The sequence below is a fragment of the Bos grunniens genome, chromosome 17 (assembly GCF_055505025.1).
Source record: "Bos grunniens cultivar Pamir isolate PY7600 chromosome 17, Bosgru_T2T1.0, whole genome shotgun sequence".
NCBI classification, from domain to species: Eukaryota; Metazoa; Chordata; class Mammalia; order Artiodactyla; family Bovidae; genus Bos; species Bos grunniens.
The window spans coordinates 62,996,078-63,018,391 of record NC_141181.1 but is presented as its reverse complement, the minus strand read 5'-3'; the positions used below and the strand labels follow the sequence as shown (position 1 = coordinate 63,018,391).

The following is a 22,314-nucleotide window of genomic DNA, read 5'->3' as shown; positions in this document are numbered from 1 at the left end:
TAGAGGGCCCTCGGCAACATTGGCCATGGAGTGGTCCCACGGTCCTGTCAATGTCGGTTCTTCTTTTTTTAGAGACTGTTTATTTTCCATCAACCTATTTCCATTGAAAGAGTTTGTGGAGAACTTCCCACCTCCCCACCCGGTGCTCCAGTGGCTAAGACTCTGTGCTCCCAATGCAGGGGGCCCAGGTTTGATCCCTGGTTGGGGAACTAGGTCCTACATGCTGTAACTAAGCATTCGCATGCCATAACTAAAGATTCTGCGTGCTGCAACTAAGACCCAGTGCAGCCAAAAAAAAAAAGTTTGTAGAAGAACAGCTTAAGATTGTTGTGGTTGTTCCTCAACAACCACAGTGGTTGTTCCTACTCATTCAGTGGCCTGAGTGGTGGGAGCTACAGGCCAGTCTTCAGTGGGGAACTGTGGAATAAGCCCAGAGAGCTCCTGCACACCTCCGGACCAGTCCACCACCTCAGGTTGAGCATCGGTGAACTCAGGAGCTGGAGCGGTCCATTCACCCTGAAATGCCTCCTTGGTCACAACCTTCTCAGCAGCCGCCCGCTCTTCCTTTTCAATCCCTTTCAGCATCTCCATAGAAGGAAAGATAAGGCATGACCTTCCAGGGTGTTCACAGGAGATGGTGTCATGTATGGGCAGAACTTCTCGGGCGAGCACCCACCACGTCAGACCCACTGAGTGAGCTCCCTTGTCACACGGGATGGCTGGGCCCACAGAGCACAGAGAGTCTGTGTCACAAAGATCAATGGAAGGCAGGTGAAGAGACTTCTGTGAGAGGCTGGTGGTCAGCCCTGCGATTAGTAACCACCAGAAGCCTTGGCTCCTGGAAGGCTGCCTAGATCTGGTTAGTGAAGGTTCCAAGAGGGAAGCAGCCAGCAATAGGAACGGCTCCAGTGGCAGCAGCAAACCAGCACAGCCCACAGGCCAGTATTCTCGGAGGAAATGACGCTGATGTCCACTGGGTTTTTAGTGACAGCAATGGCATGAGCTGCCAACAGAAGCTTCTGCAAGGTTCTCTTCAGATTTATGATGTAGATGTCATGACTTTTCCTTTTGTAGACATGCTGTTTCGTTTGAAAGTTAAAGTTGGTGCCACCTAAGTGGGTTTCCCTTCCTTGGTGGCTCAGTGGTAAAGAAATCTGCCTGCAATGCAGGAGAAGCGAGATGTGGGTAAGATCCCTGGGTCAGGAAGATCCCCTGGAGGAGGAAATGCAACCTGCTCCAGTATTCTTGCTAGAAAATTCCATGGACAGAGGAGCCTGGCGAGCTCCATGCGGTCACAAACAGTTGGGCATGACTGAGTGACTGATCACACACACACAAGTGAGTTTCTGATGAAAGGAATTTGAGGACACCCTCCTCCCTATTTGCAGGACATCAAGGGCTCTGGATATGGTGAAAGTTTCCCTTTAAGTTACAATGGGAATCCAGAACAATGCCATATGGACCCCAGTCTGGGTAACGAGGAGAGGCAACATCAGTTCATCTTGAGGAAGGATGAGAAAACCTGGTTAGAATTAAACAAGTCTGATGGCTCAGGGATGGGAGTCCCAAGGGGAGGAAATCCCAGGTAAGGGACTGAGTGTCCAAGGTCACAGTACTGAACCGCAAAGACTCAGTTCTCTTTAGAACATTAAAATTGATGTGCTTAGTCACTCAGTCATGTCTGACTCTGCAACCCCATGTACTGTAGCCCGCTGGGCTCCTCTGTCCATGAGAGTCTCCAGGCAAGAATACTGAAGAGAGTAGTCATTCGCTTCTCCAGGGGATCTTCCTGACCCATAGATCAAACCCACCTCTCACAATGGAGGCAGATTTTTTCCCCGACTGAGCCACCAGGGAAGCCCCTCCTTAGAACTTCACCCACCAAAGGCATAATTGCCAGCTTAATTGATGTTTTCCTTTCCAGGAAATATTGCTTTGAAAAGAAAGGTTTGAGGGACTTCCCCAGTGGTTCAATGGTCAAGAATCCACCTTGCAATGCAAGGAACTCTGGTTTGATCCCTGGTTGGGGAACTAGGATCCCATGTGCCAGGGAACAATTAAGCCTGTACACTCCAACTAGAGAGCCTGAGAGCCACAACGAAAGATCCACGTGCCACAACTAAGACCCAACAGAGCCAAATAAATAAATAAATACTAAAAAAAATAGTTGATCCACCTTAAAAAAAAAAAAAAGGGTTTGAGACCTTTGAAACAGGGACATGTGTATGCTGTGGGATTGGTCTAAGGACAATAGTTTCACCTGGCAGAGTAGCAGGTGTCCTGCAGAGGCCTTAGCTAGGCCTTCTCAGGTTCAGATCTCAGTCTTCCCACTTATTAGCTCCGTGACCTTGGGTAACTCAATCTCTCTGATCTTAACTTTTCCAACTGAAAAAGGGGATACTAGTGGTCATTTCCTAGGCTTGTGTCAGAATTAAATGCAAGAAAGCACGGAAAGCACCCAGCTCACAGCCTGTTCATTCTATTGATAGTGCTGCTGCTGCTGCTAAGTCACTTCAGTCGTGTCAGACTCTGTGCGACCCCGTAGACGGTAGCCCACCAGGATGCCCCATCCCTGGGATTCTCCAGGCAAGAACACTGGAGTGGGTTCTTTCACACATGAAAGTGAAAAGTGAAAGTGAAGTTGCTTGGTCGTGTCTGACCCTCAGCAACCCCATGGACTGCAGCCTTCCAGGCTCCTCCATCCATGGGATTTTCCAGGCAAGAGTACTGGAGTGGGGTGCCATTGCCTTCTCCGATTGATAGTGCTGGCACTCAATAAATGGCAGGTGGAAAAACAAAAAACGGCAGGTGGTGCTATCACATGATTTCTGAGTTTGTGAGAGCAAAGCCCCTTTGGGGTCTGGGGTGGCAGTGGGGTGTTTCAGGAAACCATGCCCAGCACTGGGTGTAACCTCCTTGTAGTTTTTCCCTTAGGGTCTAAGGTGGGGTCCTTTTTGCTCTGCCCAGAACTTTGGAAAAGTCTTCTTCTAGGGAGGATGGATATGTGTAAAATTAAAGAATATATAACCTTGAAAATGGGCTTCCCTTGGTAGTTCAGCAGTAAACAATCCAGTGCAGAAGACCCCAGTGAGTGGGTTTGATCCCTGGGTCGGGAAGCGAAGATTCCCCTGGAGAAGGAAATGGCCCCACTCCAGTATTCTTGCCTGGAGAATTCTATGGGCAGAGGAGCCTGGCAAGCTACAGTCCATGGGGTCACAGACAGATACGCCTTAGTGACTAAACGATAACAAACCTTGACAATATTGAATCTGGCCTCAAAGGCTGGGCTGAGAGATTGCACTGCCACGGAGCCAGAGGGCAACCCCAGGAAAGGTCCTTCAAACGTCCCCAGCCTTCAGTTCAGTTGCTCAGTCATGTCCAACTCTGTGACCGCATGAATCGCAGTGCCAGGCCTCCCTGTCCATCACCAACTCCCGGAATCTACCCAAACCCATGTCCATCGAATCGGTGATGCCATCCAGCCATCTCATCCTCTGTTGTCCCCTTCTCCTCCTGCCCCCAATCCTTTCCAGCATTAGGGTCTTTTCCAGTGAGTCAACTCTTCGCATGAGGTGGCCAAAGTACTGGAGTTTCAGCTTTAGCATCATTCCTTCCAAAGAAATCCCAGGGCTGATCTCCTTCAGAATGGACTGGTTGGATCTCTTTGCCGTCCAAGGGACTCTCAAGAGTCTTCTCCAACACCGTAGTTCAAAAGCATCAATTCTTCGGCGCTCAGCTTTCTTCACAGTCCAACTCTCACATCCATACATGACCACTGTAAAAACCATAGCCTTGACTGTGGCACCTTGACGGACCTTTGTTGGCAAAGTAATGTCTCTGCTTTTGAATATGCTATCTAGGTTGCTCATTACCTGGTCTTCTTTGGTGGGGTGGCAATTTACTGAAAGATGGACGTAGACGGACGGGCGGACAAATCTGACTCTCCAGTGGACGGCGGTGTGATAAGTGAGAGACCGATGGACGGAGAGACACAGGTGAGATTGTGAGGCGTCAAGACAGGCGGATGGATATGTTAGCCAGACAGTCAGGCAGGCGACCGTGAGACAGAAAAACTGACAGAGGACAGGAAACCCGGGAGGCTCTCACCTGCAGGCTTGGCCGCGAGGCGGCGCCGCCGCCCAGCCCAGCGGCGCCAGCCGCCCCGGCTGGGCGCGTTCTCGCGGGTGGGCGGAGGGGGCGTGGCCATCGTGCGCACGGGGCGGGGCCGGCAGCCTCGCGGGGGCCCCCACGGGCGGAGGGCGCGGCGGGGGCGGGGCGCGCGTGCTCGCGGGGGCGGCCGGGGGCGGGGCGCGCGTGCTCGCGGGGGCGGGCCGTACAGCGGGTGCGGGCGCGCGCGGCGGCGGCGGCGCGTTCCGTTCCGGGCCGAGGCTCGCGGCGGAAAAGTTGCGCGGCGGCGAGGAGCGGCCCCGGGACGGGCAGCGAGCGCGACGCCGAACCGGCTCCCGGCGCCCGCGGCGCCCCCACCATGGACGACCTCGGTGAGTGACTGAAGGGGCTGAGGGAGAAGGCAGCGAGGGGCGCGCGGCCCCGGGCCCCGGGCCGGGGCGGAGGCGAGCGAGCGCGCGAGCGGCGGGCTGAATCCCACCCGCTGCGGCCCGGGTCCCGGCTCTGGTTCTGGCCAGCCCCGGATCGGCGGGACAGGATCCCGGGCTGGGCCTGAGTCCCAGGCCAGGCCAGCCGCCGTGCTCACAGCCGCCACCCCTTCGCCTCGAGGACAGCCCCACCTCCGGACCCCCCGACCTCGGGGATCCACCCCCATCTCCCAGCTCAGCCTCAGGGACCTGCTTGCTCGTCAGGGACCCGCCCGGTCCGCCTCAGGGACGGGCCCCCACTGCCGGGACCTGACCACCTCCCCCGCTGCGGGACCCTCACTTCACACGGCGCTCCCCCACCCCCATCGCACAGTTGGAACACCCAATTTGGGGATCAGCTGCCTGATCGCGCAGCCGGGGCCTGCTCCCAGCCCCTGGAGGACCACCCCCACTTCACAGACGGACATCCGGCACCTCAGGGGTAGCCCGTCCGAGTCTACCCTTTTTATTTCACAGGTCAGATTCACAGGTTAGGGATGAGCCTCCATGACCACATCCCCACAAAGACAAGGCTCTTTTCTGCCCCACTAAGGCCCTGGGTCCATTTCACTGCCCTGGCCACTCAGTGGACCAGCCCCTCCGCTTTCATATCACAGACCAGCCTCATCCTAGAAGCGTAAGCTGGGGAGACAGACTGGTGAAGTGCCAAGGGAACGAGGTGGGAAGTGGGCCCCCGAGGTATGGCCATCTCTGAACTTGTCCAGGCTGGCAGTACCTTGCGGAAAGCCCTATCATAGGTAAGGAGGATAGGATGCCCAGAATAGAGTTTTACTGTTTTCATGTGACTGGAGCTCCCAAACTGTTTTTTTTCAGTCCAGCCTTGATCTGGAGTTTGGGCAGAAGAAAGTATCTTCTGAACCAGACACTAAACCCAGGGGTCTTTGTGCTGGGGGTTCTAGGAATGCCTTGAGCACCGTGAACCCTCGAGTGGGAGGATTCACTCTCCCTCCCTCCCCTTCACGCCTGGAGCTGGAAGGCCTCTGAGCCAGGGAGTTGAGGAGGGGGAGGAAAGTTTCTTCTCTGTAGGAGCCTTGTCTTCCCTCTAAGGACTGTGGGTGGCTTGTGTGACCACTGATGCTTTCTCTGTCTCAAGCTCTTAGGGGTGGATTCATCAGACAGGACTGATGGGCCTCCCCTGAGCTGCATAGGGCACTAAATTAAGACTGGTTATTTGTAGGCACTGGACTTCCAAAGGAACAGGGAGGAGGATTGGGGCATGACTGCTTCCCAGAAGCTTCCTTTGGGGATCAAGGTGCCTCCCCAACCCCCTAACCCCCAAGATCCTGGAGCTGGGGAGAGTGTGCGGTCCTGCCTGTTTTGCAGAGTACAATGGCTGCCAAGCATAGTTCTGTCTTTGGGTCAGGCTTGGCACCCATTTTTCCAGCACACTCAAGGTTGGCATGGCTTCCAGGCAGGTATTTTTTTTTTTTTTTTCATGTAAAAATAACTGAACTGAAAGGAGGCTGGGGGATATTTTTCGAATCAGGATCTGAAAGTCTCAATGCTTTCCCTGTGGGAACTCACAAGCAGAGTCAATTTCTGAAATTCTGGTGTCGGTTCCATTGCTTCCAGACAGGCCCCGTGCTGTTTGAAGGACTGAGAAAGTCTTTGTAGAGTTCCCTGTTGAAGCCCAGAATTCCTGTCCTCTGACAGTCTTCCATTTAGGGCCAGGGAACTGAGTTCGTCTCTTGAAAGGAAAGAAAGTGTCCTGGCAGAGCAGATTGTAGGAATTGAGATTTGCTGTTCCTGGAGTATTTCCCCGTACCTCAACTGTCCTGTCTTCACAGTAACTCTTTTTGAAGAGCCCCTTAAGGGTCCCTGCTATCAGTACTGCTGGCCTTTTACAAATGGAGAAAACTGAGGCTAAGAGAGGTTGATTCACTGGCTCAAGGTTGCACAGTCGTAAGATGACAAAATCATGACTGGAAGCCCGATCCCTCGCTCCTGCATCTGCAGCTCTGTGCACCAGCAGGCCTTTCTTCGTGGCAAGGGGGTCTCAGAGAGGTGATGGCTGCCACCTGTAACTACTTCTGCCTCCCCCCGGAGGCTCCTCAGTTGTCTGAATCTGGGCCGCCTGGCTGCCTCGGCCTAAGCTCCCAGGGGGCCAGCCACGCCTGGCTGACCGACCGGAGGAGCCTGGGGTGGGCGGAATGGGGCGTGCAGGAGGAGAGAGGAATTCGCCTCTGCTCTCAGCCCCCATCAGCTGTCTGGATGGCTGCTCAGCACCCTGCCCGTCAGCTGTTTTCCTTAGTTAGGCTGGACCCAGAGGCCAAGCCTCTTGTTTTTATTTTTCTCCTGAGAGTGCTGTCAGCTGTGAGCCTCTTGGTTCCTAAAAGAGGAGTCTGACCTGTGGCAAGTCTAGAGGGGTCAGAGTCTGTGCTGTGATTTTGTTTTTTATTTTTTGGTCTAAAAGAAAAAAAATTGGGGAGCCCTCCCCTTCCTGTAGCTGTTAGTGACAAACTCACCGTGTGTTGTTTAATAAGTTACAAAGTTACAGCTCTTTGGGCAGAAAGTCCATAAGTAAAGGTAGTGTCCTGCCCTTCCCTGTGTGTTCCGTCCGCTTTGTGCTGCGGGGTGGCTGCTGGTGGCTTTCCTTGTTGCTGTTTAGATGCTGGTTTGGCTGGGAGTTCTCGGTGTTCCAGTTCTGGCTAGAGTTTCCTGGACAGAGTTCTCACAACACGGACAGGCACTCTGGTTATGTTCTGCTCGCCCCTCCTTCACGTTTTTTAGTGCGCTTGGGGGTGGGGGGATGGGGACTGTGACCACAGCTGGGGGCTAATAGTGATCACATGCGTTTGATAGGAGCCAGGCAGCCTACTCAGCACTCCTTGGTATCATCACAGCGATTCCTGGAGGGAGGTGTTTAATCCCTGCTTGATGGACGCAGAAATCTGAGTCAGGAAAGTTCAGTGAGGGCTCTGGGATTGTAACCCAGGTTGATCCACTTCCAGACCTGATCATCTTCATAATAAGTAGTACACGCATGCATGCTCAGTCATGTCTGACTCTTTCCAATCCCATGGACCATAGTCCAACAGGCTGCTCTGTCCATGGGGATTCTCCAGGCTAGAATACTAGAGTGGGTTGCCATGCCCTCCTCCAGGGGATCTTCCCCGCCCAGGGATCAAACTACCCTCTCCTGCACTGCAGGAAGATTCTTTGCGGCTAAGCCCCTGGGGGAAGCCCTAATGAGTTAGTAAGTGCTTGGTAATCAACCAGGGGAATGAGCCATGGGGCCTGCTGAGTAATTGCTGGGTACCTTTTAAACTTCTGCCCTTGGGGCCATCGTCCAGTATGGTCTGGGTGGCAGTGGGTAGGCTGGTTCAGGCCTCAATAGCTTTGCCATTCCCATCCCTTGCAGGGGGAGCAGCCAGCTGTTGGCAATGCCCAGTTGCCTCTGGGATCTGGACCTGTCTCCTTGCAGCTTCTCAGCAGTCTTGACCCTCTGGAACACAGTGCCTCATTGTCCTTGGGTGGGGAGTACTGGGGAGCAGGGGAATTGCCTGGGGCATTCCAGGCTATGGAGCCTCTCTGTTTCCATGGAAAGTCTGGACTTTGGGCTCACCCATCTGTGGTGCCTCTGTGTGTTAGGGCAGGGTCAAGGGCACCAGCTGCTGGGCTTGTGGCAGGGGTGGTCTGTGGGGTGATGGTGTGCTCCTCGGGGGGCCCTGCGTCAGCCCCAGATCTCCTCCTAGGCTGTACTCTAGTGAGGTGCGGAGCGGGCACTCAGACCCTGGTGTGTTTGGTTCTTCAGCAGGTGCCCTTTTTGTTGGGCAGCCAGAGGTTGGTGGGGAGAGGTTCGGGCTGCTGCGGGACAGAGCCCTGCCACTGAGGGTTTGAGTCCCCTCAAGGGAACATCCCAGGATCCTCATGCCTGAGGGTACTGACTTCCCAAAGCTTTCCTGAGGTCTTTCTCTAGTTCCCAGGGCAGAGACTGGAAAAACTCCCTTCCACTTCAGTCTCGTTCCAGCCCTCCCCTGGGTTGTCCTGGTCTCAGTGTCTTCATTCGTGATCACAGCCGTCTGTAGAACACTTTTGCTTGTTTATACGGTGTTTGCAGACCCCTTTCTGTAACGTTTATTGAGCACTTACTACGTGCGAGCCCTGGGCTGGGCACCTTACCCGCGTTTTCTCATTGAATCATGTTGGCCCTACGAGGCGCAGGTTCCGTTACTATTACTGCCACCCATTTTACAGATGATGAAATGGAGGCCCACTTGCCCAAGTTCTATAACTCGCGAGTGGCAGGGCTGGGATTTAAATCTTGTAACCCATTTTCCACGTCTGTTCCTGATACTGGATTGGATCTGGTTTGCCCGTTGGTTTGATTGCTTTCTGTTTCTAGAACGCTAAAAATCTTTTTCCACCCTTCCCATACCCCCAGTCTCTTCTCTCTCTCTCTTTTTTTGGCCACCGTCACATGGCACGCGGGAATCTTAGTTCAGGAATTTACCTGCAGTAGAGGTGTGGAGTCTTAACCCCTGGTCTGCCAGGGGTGTCCCCTCGTTTTCTCTTCAGTCTCACACCGTCCTTTCCTGTTCTCTGTGGCTTCCTCGCTCTCGGTTCTTTCTCAAGGATGCCGTGCTCAGGACAGGATGCTAGGCGCTTACAGCAGTGTCTCCTGCTTGGTGGAAGACCTCCCTTCTCTCTCACTGTCCTCTGTCCACTCACCGGTTAGCCTCAAGACAGAGCTGCGAGCTTCCAGCACAGCTGGCGCTGAGAACCCGGGGCAGGCTCCACGCTCCCTCTTCTACTCTTTGCGGTTGGAGTCAGAAGCCCTCTGTGCCCCCAGCTCCGTACACCCTCCTGTCTTTGTTCAGGTGTTTGCACCTGGCTACCACTGGGAGCCAGCCCATTTCCAGAGGAAGAAATCCTCAGAAAACCTTCAGGTAGTGAACTGAGGAATCCTGGGAGAGGGAGAGGGGAAGAGAAAGCATTAGGAAGTTGAATTTTCCCGGAAATCTTGACAAACCAACAGCTTCCAAGGGGGGGCCGGGGACTGCCCTGATGGTCCAGTGAGTGGGACTCCAAGCTTCCACTGCAGGGGGCGTAGGTTCTATTCCTGGCCAGGGAACTAAGAAACTGCATGACTCACAATGTGACCAAAATAAAAACAATGAAGTAAAATAAATAAGTGTCCAGAGATCATCTCCTGACCTGGGATAGGCCTGGAGCCCTATGGCCTCCCAGGCCCATTTTGCCTTTTCAGTTGCAGTCCTGTTGGGAGCCTCACATTTGGCCTCAAGCGTCCATTCTCGACCAGATAAGTCTCCCAACTAACGGATTGATGGCCTACCCAGTGGGGCTCAGGGCTGGCCTCTCCGGGGAGGCCGTGGATGCTGGGCCAGAGGCAGGCAGGACGTGTGGTTGGCCAGGCCCAGCAGAGCCCCAGTGGCCTAGTTTCCCCTTAAAGAGGGCCTCTTAATGCTTATTCCTTGTGTGATTGTGGTATTGTGGTTTTATGGGAGAACGTTGTTATTGTTAGGTGCAGGCGAGAGTATCTGGGAGTGAAGTGTCACCATGTCTGCAACTGAGTTTTAAATGATGTAGTAGAAAACGTAGGGAGGATATGTATATGCTGTGTGTGTATGTAAAGAGGGAAAGAGGAAACTTGTGCGTGTGTGCACAAAAAAATGGCAAAACATCACCTGTGACTGCACCCAGGTAGAGGGCATGTGCGTGCTCACTGCAGCGGCCTTTCAGCTTCTCTGCACGTTTAGACATTTGCATGATAAAAAGTTGGGGGAGAGAAGGTGAGAAAACCTTGCTTTTCCACAGCGGGCTCGTAGTCATCCCATCAGGGATGGGCATCAGTTGCCTACCTGTGATTGACCCGAGTGACTCTTGGCCTCCTGTAACTCTGACGCAGGTGGTAGAAAGACCAGGTGGGTAGAGACAGGAGCCATGCAGGCCTGGCATGGGAGTGACTGGTGATGCCGCCGGGGATGGGGACGCACAGTGACCCATGCAGGAGAAAGGACAGGGCCCAGCAGAGACAATGAGCATCGCTGGTGTGGAGGGAGCCTCTGGGGTTATTCTGAGTGTAGCGATGTGAACCAGACTGTGGTCCAGGCAAGCAAGATGCTGGGCCCCAGTGGGAGTTGGGAAGGGATGGCCTGGGTGGGATGCAGAGAGCCGCCTCTGGGCAGCTGGAGCCTGGGAGGAGGGGATGACATGCCTTGCGCTTCACATCAGGAGAACCTCTTATCTGTGGCCAAAGGAACACCATAGCCGGTGGGCAGTGGAGGCCGGAGTGGCCCCAGGCTCTTGCTTGCAGCCCCTCTTGGCCATTCGATTCTCCAGACTTGAGGCTCCCGCTCCTGGCATCCCCACTCCCAGGGCCCTCCTGTCTCGCTTTCTGCCGACTCCAAAGCTTGTCCGCCGGGCCTCCCATCTCTGTGGGAGAAACAGCCGGATTCCCACACCAGTGGCCCCCTTGGCTCAGACGGCCCCTGGTGCCCACTAGAAGCATTTAGCAGCCCGTCAGCCCTCCTTAGGGGAGTGCCTCACATGAGGGTCTTCTCTGAGCCTCACATCTGTCTGTCTGTCCCCAAGCAAGGACTCCGAGGCTGGCTGCTGGGTCCTGATCATGGGGTCATCCTATGGAGTCTCAGAGCCGCGTGTCCGACCTGACCGCCTGTTCGAGGAGCAGAATGACGTGTGTTTTATGGGCGGGGTGGGGGGATGGGGAGGGGTGGTGCTGGGAGGAAGCTTTATGTAATTCTTGGCTGGGACTCAGGTAATTGTTTTAATGAAATGGAATGCAGCTTATTCAGAATGCGCTTGGCAGAAACAGCCATGTTCTGTTCTGTGTTCTCGTTGGGGAGAGCGAGTCACACACTCGAGGAGGCCGATTGGGAAGAGAGTGGAGCCTGGGGTGAGCGTGAGCAAGGTGGGCGGAGGCCTCTGGGGATCTCTCCCTTCACAGCGAGGGTCCTCGGCCGGCTGGACTCTTCCCCTGGATACCGATCCGGGTGCCTTTCTGAACGGATGCTTCTTGCAACAACAGCAAGACCCTGTTACAGCAAGCGGGCTGTAAACTGAGCCTGAGGCTGCCTCCCTGGTTGTTGGGAGGCCAAGTGACGTGGGCGTGGGAGTGCTCCCACACAGCCGACAGACCCTCCGAGACATCTGTCTGTTATTCACTGTACCCCCTCCTTCCCACCTCAACACCTCCCATAACTCCCTGGCCTCCCCCGCCCCCCTGCCCCCCAGCATCTCCCATCAGTGTCGACATCTGTGCCTGGATGTGACCTATCCATAGATACACCTGGATCCGCTTTCCTTCTGGTTTCTTCCCCCTGACCCTGTTTGTCCTTCCTAACTTCTTTTTTTCTTCTTTAATTTTTCTCTTGGACACACCCTGTGGCATATGGGACCTCAGTTCCCCAACCAGAGATCAAACCCACACCCTGTGCATTGGAAAGCAGAGTCTTAACCACTGGACCTCTTGAGAAATCCCCCTCCTGACTTATTTAGTTTCCTCCTTGTCCTGTTTTCAATGCAGCCTGGGCCATTCTTCCATGTTTTTCTCTTTGGCTGAGAACACGTCCCACTCTGTAGCAGCCATATTTCCCCCTCTCTTCCTTAAATTCTGCTTCTCTGAAGATCCCCCATTCTCTGAAGAACCACCCTCTGCCCACCCCCCACTTCCTTCCCCACCTCCTTCTCTGATCCCTTTTTGGGGGAACACCAGTGCATTTTTGCGAAGGCTTTTTCTGGGCCCCCTGTTTCTCTCCTATGTATCCAGGTCAGTTTATCTACTTGCGTGACCTGTTTTATCACTTGAATGCTGGTGATGCCTAAATTTATATTTCCACCCCTGACGTGGATTCTATTGTCCAGATTCTTCCGGTCTGCAAGCCAGCAAAGATCCAACTCATTTCCTTCTCACTCTCTTCGCTCCCTCAGTCTATTGTCCGCTCTGTTTTTGTCCCCTCCCTTCTCTTGACCTGGGTTAAACTGTTTCTGCAACATTTTACAGTTTGGAAAACATGTTTATGTGCTCCATCATCATTGATGATTCTGACAGAAGCCCTTTGGGGTAAGCGGTGGTTTCCCCATTTTACAAATGAGGAAGCTAAACTGCAGCTCGGGGCACAGAGGAAGTGGACACTCCCAAGTGTCACCGCAGATAATGTTGCAAGAGTTTGGTCCCAGGTCTTCGAGCGCCCCAGCCGGTTCTCTTTTTGGTTCTTCAATGCTGGAAGCCTGAAGGTAGGGATGGGAAGTCACAGGGTGCCTGTGGCCTGCAGACCCGTGTCACTTGGCCTTCATGGTATTTAAATATATTCAGAATTAGACCCCAGCATTGAAAGTATCAGGAGATGGCACCTCAAAACCCATAGGCTATTTTTTTTTTTTTTTGGAAACTCAAAAGTTGGCAACATTGGATGCCCATCCTCCGTGGCACCTGTGGGTTGAACTTGACAGCTCGGCTCTCACAGCGGCTTTCTCTGTTGCCTGCAGCAGGCCTGCTTTGAAAAGTTCTAAAAATGCTCTCTCTTTTTAAAAAAATTTTATTTATTTATTTCTGACTGCCCTGAGTTTTTGTTGCTGCTCTCGATCTTTCTCTAGTCGCGGTGGCGTCTCTCGTTGCAGAGCATGGGCTCTAACATGCATGCTTCAGTAGCTGCAGCTCACGGGCTCAGTTGCCCTGTGGCATGTGGGATCTTCCCTAGACCAGGGATCAAACCTGTATCCCCTACATTGGCAGGCAGATTCTGAACCACTCGACCACCAGGGAAGTCCCTAAAAATGCTCTCTTCCTGCCCTCCATTTATGGCAAACACGCAGTTGCCAAATCTAGGGGATTTCTTGAACTCCATTCTGTGACTTAGATCTGACTTCTCACCACTCTAAGCGCTTAGCTCTGCCTGGGGTCTGGACCCTTGTCCATGTGGCAGAAAATAACCCCCTGACCTGTCCATCTCCTTTCTTTCTCTTTAAGGTCTCAGTTGCAGGCACTTTTTTAGGAGAGTTTTTTTTTTTTTCCTTTCCAGTTAAAACTAGCCAACCTCTTGACCCTCCCACTTTCCTGTAACTTCACAGATCTGTGCCCATTGGGCTTTTCCCCTTGTGTTTCCCCCTCTGCCCTGTAAACCCCTCGAAGACAGGGATCTCACCTGCCGTTCAAGTGTCCCTAACCTCCAAATGTGGCTCAGTTCTTTCTGTGGTTGCCTAATGAGTTTTTTTTTTTTTTTTAAGTTTTTGTTGTTGTTGTTATGTGAGCCATTTTTAAAGTCTTCATTGAATTTGTTGCAGTATTGCTTCTGTTTTATGTTTTGGTCATTTGGCCACGAAGCACGTGGGATCTTAGCCCCCCGACCAGGCTGCCTGCCTGCAAACCCATGCTGCCTGCCCTAGAAGGCGAAACCTTCCTTAACCACTGGACTGCCAGGGAAGGCCCACCCTATTAAGTATTTAACAGTGGTCGATGATGAAATGGGTTTGAACTGCGGACCCCCACCAAGACGCTGATCCCCCATCGAAACACTGCCTCCGCTGGAGAATCAGCGTGAAGCCCTCTGGGTTTCAAGCAGGTGGGGAGGCCACCTGGAGCCCCGGGGCAGAACGCAGGGTCCCCCATCAGCCTCTCGTCTCCCCGCTCTGTATCCATGCTGCCACTCGCCAATTGCGTGACCTGGACAGGTCACCTGATACCCTGAGCGTCAGTCCCCTCATCTGTGAAACAGGTGCATTTCCTGAAATGCGGTAAGGTGCTCAATAAATGGTAACGATGGTTCTTTTTCATCCATGGAATAATCTAGTCGTGGGTCACGGGCAGGGCGGGGTTCAGCTTTCTCTGTTACTTTTCCGCCTGCTTTCACAGCCTGCTGCCGGTGTCCGCTGTGGCCTTGGAGGTGGCATTCAGAGCTCTGGACGGCCATTCAGCCAGGGCCTGGAGGAGGAACCCTGAGTTCTGTTAGCTCCCTTGGCGATGTGATCGGAGGACCGGTCGTGGCCCTGTGGGGTGACTAATGCACGTTTGGGGCTCTGCAAATGAAATGGTCAGTCCTAGTGCTGGTGGCATTAGGTTGGGTTTGGTTATATGACGTCTCACTTCCCCGAGCCTCTTTGGTGGCTTTGAGGAGGAAGCGGTGGGGAGGAGGTTGTTTGGTGGCTTGGTTTATCCTGATTGCTCATGTAAGGCGAAAATTTGAGAGCCGCTCTGAGGTCAGCCCTGGGCTTCTCCTGGAACTCGCAGGCCGTACGCTGGCCAAGGCAGGCCATGAAAGATGCTCAGTAGCATCTACAAGGCCTCCCACAATGGGTCCAGGCCAGTGAGGCTCCTAGTAGCAGTAGAACAGGAGAGTTTCTGGGCTGGAAACTGTGGCTTTTGTCAGTGGAGTGGGCTTAGTTCCGGGCTGCCCCCTGCCTGCCTTTCTACCCTTTTAGGGGCAGTTGATATGTTGGATCAGCACCGGGCCCCCCTCATTTGGGGTGTGGAGCGGCTCAGAGAGTCCTGGACAGGCTTTTTCCTTGCCCTCTGTTTCCAGGAACATTCCTCCTCTTTGGGTGGAAATGGGTGTGTCCCACACAGCCTGTACTTGGTCTCCTCCGGATTCACCGTGTGTCCCGTGGACTCCCAGCCCTGCTGGCCGGCCTGGGAGGGTTCTCAGTGTGGTTGAGCTGCAGGACAGCCAAATCGGGCTGGCCCCTCTGGGGCGGGTGTGAAGGAAGAGCAACCACAGCACCTGGAAAATGACGCTCGTGCCTCGGGGTCACGACCTGGTTCCTCCCCAACCCCTGGCCTACTTGGTCACCTGCTGCTCATCTTGGAAAGTCTTCTGTTCCCACAAGTGGACCTGTAGTTTTCTCACCATCTGGCGGAGCGCCAGCCTAGCTACATCTTAGGGGCAAGGGAGCTGCTGAACTCGGTGGCCTTGCTTCCTTCCTGTCTCAACCCCTCAGGTGGCTTCTTCTGATGTGTCTTGAACTTTCAAGAGTCCTCACCCCTGCTTTGTCTGGAGAGCTGCACCAGAAGTTTTTTTTTTTGGCCTGGTGTGCTGACGCCACAAGCAAGCTGGGGGTCACCTGGAGGCGGTTGTCACGCTCCCTGTGATCCCTTGTGGTCAGCTGTCCCTAAACATCCTGTTTGCACCCTTAGTGCGGCGGGAACACCGGCCTGGAACCAGCTGTTATCTGTTTGCCTGACCTCGGGCAGAGGCGTGGGCCCGGGGGTGTCACAGCTTGTCTGCCTCTGGGGGACCCTGGGCTGTGTGGTCCAGGGCTGTTGATGGCGTTGCTGGTAGCAGCTCCTTTCCTTGTCACCAGCTTGGGCTTTGTCCCAGCTCTGCCCTTTCTCTTCTCGCTGCTTCTACTGCCTGTGAACGTTTTTCTTCCAAATCTTCTGCTGGGCGTGACCAGTGGCCACTCCCTTCCCTGTGGTGCTGGGCCGATTCAGTCTTCCTTAGACTCCTACACTTGTAGAGTGGAAGGGGCCTTCGGATGTCACCCACTCCCGTGGTTGGGGTTTTCTGCCCGTTACTTCTCCCATCGGAGCTGCTCACTTTGTTTATATATTGAGCTTCCATTGGAGGCTGCAATCGCAAAAGGGGTTTTGTGGTTTTTCAAAAATTTGAAAATAAGAACATAAAAACATTGGAAAATGACTTATGAGGTTCAGCCCACCTGTTTTACAGAGTGACAGGCTGAAGTTCTCCAAGGAGAAAGCACTTGCCTAGGACACTTAGTAGCAGAACAAGGCTGTGTTTTTGTTTTTTTTCCCCTCTCTTTCTAGCCCTTTTTTGGGGGTGTATCTGGGGTCCTAGTCTTCTTTCTAGAACCACACACTTGCCACAGTGTGGCCTCAGGCCTTGTTTTCTTCTAGAGATCTTTCTAATGTCATTATGTGTCTGATACTGTTACTTGTAAAAGTTCTTGTGTCAGAGGAGATACATACTTATTGTAAAACAAAAAAAGAGGAAGGTACAGAAGTGAAAGTCCTTCCTTCATCCCCCTCCAGGATTAACTTGTTAACGGTTTGGTGTGTATCTTACCCACCCATGTTGTATATATTTATAAATATATAGGCATGCATGTAATATACATATTCTTCATTTTTTTAAAAGCCCAGGTGAAAAAAAAAAAAAGCCCAGGTGAAAATCACATAACATAAAATTAACCACTTTAAGGTGTATACCTTAAATTCAGTGGTATTTAGTACATTTAGTACAAGTTGGAGAAGGTGATGGCACCCCACTCCAAAACTCTTGCCTGGAAAATCCCGTGGACGGAGGAGCCTGGAAGATTGCAGTCCATGGGGTCGCTGAGGGTCGGACACGACTGAGCGACTTCATTTTCACTTTTCACTTTCATGCATTGAAGAAGGAAATGGCAACCCACTCCAGTGTTCTTGCCTGGAGAATCCCAGGGACGGGGGAGCCTGGTGGGCTGCCGTCTATGGGGTCGCACAAAGTCGGACACGACTGAAGCGACTTAGCAGCAGCAGTACAAGTTGTGTAGCCATTGCCTCTGTTCAGTTCAGAACATTTTCATCATCACCAAAGGAGTGCCCGTACCTTTTTTTTTTTTTTAATTTATTTATTTGGCTGCGCGGTCTTAGTTGCGGTATGTGGGATCTAGTTCCCTGACTAGGGATCAAACCTGAGCCCCCTGCATCTCTGGAGCATGGAGTCTTAGCCGCTGGACCACCAGGGAAGTCCTTTGGGTTATTTTCCAGTTAGAGAGTCGAATTCTCCAGCTATGATTGTGGATTTATCTTTTTTTTTTTTTTTTTTCATTTCTGTCAATTTTAGCTTCATCTAGTTTGAAGCTCAGTTATTGGATATATCTGTGTTTAAGACTATTAAATGTTCATGACAAATTGACCTTTTATCATCACAGAGGGTCTTTATTTCTAATAATATTCCTGTCTGGAAGTCCATGTTGTCTGGTATTAACGGAACCACTCCAACTTTCTTGATATTAGTATGAGTGTGGTATCTTTTGCCTGATCATTTTATAAATGTCCTATTTCAAATCTTGCATTTTTATCCAGTCTGACAATCTCTACTTTTTAACTGTGAGTGTATAGACCTTCTAACATGTAAAGTAATTATTTGCATGATTGGGTGTAAGTCCGCGATCTTGCCTCTTGTTTTGTGTTTCTACCATTTGTTCTTGTTTTCTTTTTTAATGTTTATTTTTTAAATTTTTGGCTGTGCTGGGTCTTCGTTGCTGCGTGGGCTTTTCTCTAGTTGCAGCAAGCAGGGGCTCGCTCTCTAGTTGTGATCCTTGAGCTGCTCGTTGCAGTGGCTTCTTGTTGCTGAGCACAGGCTCCAGGTCTTGTGGGCTTCAGTAGTTGTGGCTCTTGGGCTCTAGAGTGCGGGCTCAATATTCGTGGTGCACGGGCTTAAGTGCCCTGCGGCATGTGGAATCTTCCCGGATCAGGGATCGACCTCCTGTCTTCTGCATCCGGAGGTGGATTCTTTCCCACTGAGCCACTTGGGAAGTCCCTCTACTATTTTTCTGAATTCTTCTTTTCTTGCCTCCTTTTGGATTTGTTGAGTATATTAAGTTCAAAGAAATTAACAAAAATGTTTGCAAAACCTTATCTTTTCCCTCTCCCCTCTCTTTCAGTTTCTCTTCCAAAAAACTGTCGTCTTTTCTCTTTCGCTGGCAAGTTGCCCCCGCCTGCGAGGCTTCCCTCTGCATCGCTAATCCTTGCGTGCTTTTTTGGCTGTCTCATCTGTGCTGGGTGGTGATAATCAATGATGCTATCAGCTGCCCCAGCTACAGAGCCCCATGGCTGGTGTTGCTAACACATTCCAGTGGCCCAGGGTTCAGAAAATCAGCACATTCCAGCTCCTGTCTCCTCCTGCCTCCTCTGTTCCCCGGGAAGAGGTGTGACAGACAGGAGCAGGTCCGCAGGACACCGAGGCTGCGGTCCTCCCTGTTCCTCCCCGCCCTCCTCCTCCCCCGCCCTCCAGCGCCAAGTGAAAGTACCCACCCGCCCCAGGGCCGAGCTGCCCCGGGTACCAGCTTCCCCCCAGGCCAGCTGCCTCTGCCGGCCAGCCCCCACTCCCGACTTGCTCTCCTCCACCCACAGAGGAAGCCAGACTGGCCACACAGTGAGTTGAAGCCTTAAGTACCCACCAGGGGCTGCTGTGCTCAGGCCACAGAGTCCTGTGCGGTGCTCCTTTGATTTTCTTTCTTTTTTTTCTTTAAAGGGCAGGAGCGGTGCCGGTTTGGGAGGGGTGGTGGTAACTAGATCCCAGTAGAGGGCGACTTCCTGGGATGGAAGAGGAGGAAGGGCTGGGGCCCTGCTGCTTGTGCAGGCCACCCTCCCCCACCCCACATTGTGCTTGGCGGGTCGTGAGCGCTCACCAAAGCCAGGAGTGGCATGGAGTGCGGGGGTGAGCAAGTCTTGGTGATGGATGGGCTTGGCATGGCTCTGCTGGAGGCAAGGAGGTAAAGATGGATGGAGACAGCCCACCTGCCCTCGATAAACTGGGAAACTGTCACAGACTGGTGGGACTGAGGCACTCCGGCTCACAGTTTCTGCCAGTTTGATGCGTGCTCCCTTAGGGGATGTGCACGATGCTTTGGGAGCTCAAAGGAGAGGGGCTTGGAATTCTATGCCGGGGATGTAGTCATGGAGGGCTTCTTGGAGGAAATGGTACCCTAAACTCACTCTTTGATGTGGTTTATTTATTTACTTATTTTATATTTCTTTAAAAAAATTATTTCATCATTCTCATTGCTGTTTCTATTTTTTGGCTGTGCCATGTGGGATCTTAGTTCCCCAATCAGAGATCGAACTGGTGCCCCCTGCACTGGAAGCACAGAGTCCTAACCATTGGACCATCGTGGAAGTCCCTAATGTGTGTTTTTTTTAACTGGAGTCTTGACTTTTAGAAAAGCCCCAATCTTTCATTGTTTATATAAATCACAAGGATTTCTATAATAAGATATGGAAATCTCTTACAGAAGTGCTGTAAAACTTGTTCCTTGTGGGGTACCCATCCCTGAATAAGTGTTTTCTCTCAACAGCATCACCCATGAAGTGTATTTTGACTTTCTTTTTTAACGTTTCAAAGGAAAACGACAGACTGCCTTAACTTATGTGCGCTTCCTCATTGTAAATAGGCTTGCTTCCTGTCTGGATATTTTTGTGCCTCCGTGTTCTACTCATTAACTACTTTTGAAGTTTTAATCTATATTATTTCTACTTTGTTTTGTGTACAAGGGGGAAAATGAAGAAGCTGGAATCCCCTCACCTCCCAAAATGCTTATTTTCCATACTAAGATTTGGGAAGTTCTTACAAAAAAGGCATTCCCCCGCCCCCTCCCCAGCATAAAAACCATGCATTCCTTTTTGTTTAGGTAGGCAGGGTGGATCCTCTTTATCCTCGGGTTGCAGAAGAGGAAACTGAAGTCTTGAGGAGTCTCAGGGGATTTATTGTGGTAAAGAAGACAGGAGGGTGGTCTAGGCAGCTGGTGCTGTGAGTGCAAAGGCCCAGAGGGAGGAGGCTTTCTGTGTGTGATGATGAATTCATGGGCTCTGCTTTGGCACTGTGTGTCATCCCAGTTGGATCTTACAGGCTCATCAAACTCAGCCTTGAGCCACGAGGCCACCACTGACAGCCGCTAACCTTTGGTTCCTTGGTGGAATGACCTTTTTGGGTGGCCTCAGTATGGCAGTTGGAATGGGGCCGATCTCTGGGACACCCAGTCAGGTGTAGAGCCTCCGTTGGGGCAAATTCTTTCCCGGGCTCAGCCGGGGTGGAGCCCAGGGCCCGTTTTGAAGGGCTTTTCCACAGGAGCGTGGGACCTGAGATTTCAGTGTCCCGGGCCCGCTGGCCCCAGCGGTGAGCCCATGTGCTTGTGTGACAGGAAGGACCTGGTTCCTGTGATAACACACCGGATCTGGCCCCTCTTCCGGAAGGGAGCCATTGAGGGGATGGAGCTGGCTCTTATTTGGATCCCAGGGCTGGACTTGGGGAGCAGGGCAAGGGAGGGGTGAGCACCCCGAGAATTCCCCAAGCCAGCTGCATGCAGTGCACGGCCTCCCCACACCCAGCTAGAGCACACAGGCGTGCCCGTTCCCAAACCTCTGCTTCCTGGGCCCCGGAGAGATTCAGAGGCAGCTTGGCCAGGGGAAAAGAAAGACCTGGGGCTCGGTAGCCCCGTGGCTCTGCCTGTCCTAAGTCGTCACCTGTCCCCGTCACCCTGACCCTCCTGGGCGCCTTCCTCCCCATGGCCCTGCCCCCGCACCCACCTGCCCTGTCTCATCTGGTGGATGGCCCGTCCGCCTGCAGGAAACAAATGTGGGAGGCAGCCTGTCCTCTTTGCTCACAGCCGCTCAGTTACCAGGTCGCCTGGATTTCGCATACTTTTATTTAGAGCATTGAGGCTCCTGGCTGCCTCGGGTGCGCCCCGCCTCCCTCAGGGCTCCCCTGCACACGCTGATGTACCAGCACAAGCCTGGTCCTGTCGATCCCCCCGCCCTGCCGTCTGCCCCGGTACGTCCAGACTCCACAGCACCTCCTGCTCCCCTCTCTCCCCAAGCTGGGACTTGCACACTGAGCTCCAGCCCCCTCTGTCTGCCTGGCTGCGTCTCACCTCTGCCTCTGTTCCTCCCTGTGTCTGGGAAGAAAAAAGCCCTGCTCCTTCCTCTTGGCCCCGGTTATGACGGTCTCCTACTCAGTGCTCTGTGGGGACAGACGCTGTCATGTTTTGGCCGTGCCGCCCAGCATGCAGAACCTTAGCTCCCTGACCAGGGATCGAACCTGCACCCCCTGCAGTGGAAGCACGGAGTCTGAACCGCTGGACCAGCAGGCAAGTCCCAGGCACTGTACTTCTGTCACCTCTGTGCCCAGCGTGGTGTTTCTAGACACTTGTCAGGGCCACCAGAGGTGAAGGTGAGGCAGCTCCCAGGGAGAGGGATGGAAGGACAGGAGGAGGCGTGTTCTGAGGAAACCCCCTCCCACCCCTGTGATATTACAGGCTGTTTTCAGACCCAGTCTACAGATGTGGGGACTGAGCTCAAAGAGGTGCAGTGCCAGCAGGTGACAGAGTCAGGACTTAAGGACCGGAGTTGTTCAGCTACAAAACTCACACTGCATTCTTGTGGCAAACTCACGTACTCGCTGAGGCCGGTGGGTGTTATGAATGAGTGGAGTAGGCCCAAAGGAAGGGTGCTGGATTCCAAGAGACAGCCAGTGGCGGCCCTGAAGGAAAGTGGACGTGAGCTGCTAGCTCTTGTGACCCCTCCCCGGAAGCCAGACATTTTGGCTTTCGTGTGAAACCTCTCAGTTTCTTAAGGCTAACTCAGATTTCTTTAAAAAGCACAAACAGGGACTTCCCTGGCGGTCCAGTGTTTGGGGCTTTGTGTTTCCTCCGCAGGCAGCACGGGTTCAATCCCTGCTCAGGGCACTAAGATCCCACAGTGGAAGGAAAAAAAGCACAGAAAAGCACAAACACATCCAGGGCCTTATGTGGCCCGCTGCAGCCTACATGCCTTGGGCGGGTGGTCTCTGCCATGTTCTCTGTTGCCTCATTGAACCTGCGCCCACCTTCCCCTGGTCCTGTTGCCTCTAGAGTTTTCTCCAGAAGGAGAAGAATCAGAGTTCCTGACTTAAAAAAGCTGTTGCAAGATTATCTGGGCCAACCCTTAGCCATTTATGTTTCCTGTTTCACCAAAAAGATAGATAGGTGCAGACAAGTAAGGCCCTGTGAAATCAGAGTCTGTGCT

General features: G+C 52.9%; 1 protein-coding gene and 1 pseudogene across 10 annotated transcripts in view; one reads left to right on the top strand and one right to left on the bottom strand.

Moving 5' to 3' along the window:
- Positions 1-318: 318 nt before the first annotated feature.
- Positions 319-4,488, bottom strand: LOC147355581 (small ribosomal subunit protein uS2 pseudogene; annotated as a pseudogene).
- Positions 4,279-22,314, top strand: part of PXN (paxillin) — a 43,226-nt gene continuing 25,190 nt past the window's right edge. For 6 of the 10 annotated variants that reach the window (XM_086348240.1, XM_086348239.1, XM_086348237.1 and 3 more), the window contains exon 1: positions 4,339-4,499. In XM_086348240.1, the coding sequence (XP_086204366.1) occupies positions 4,487-4,499 (13 nt within the window). In that variant the 5' untranslated portion in view covers positions 4,339-4,486. Of the gene's footprint in view, positions 4,500-18,560; positions 18,689-22,314 lie in introns of those variants that run through there. The other 4 variants (XM_086348230.1, XM_086348228.1, XM_086348241.1 and 1 more) reach the window with 3 other exon arrangements.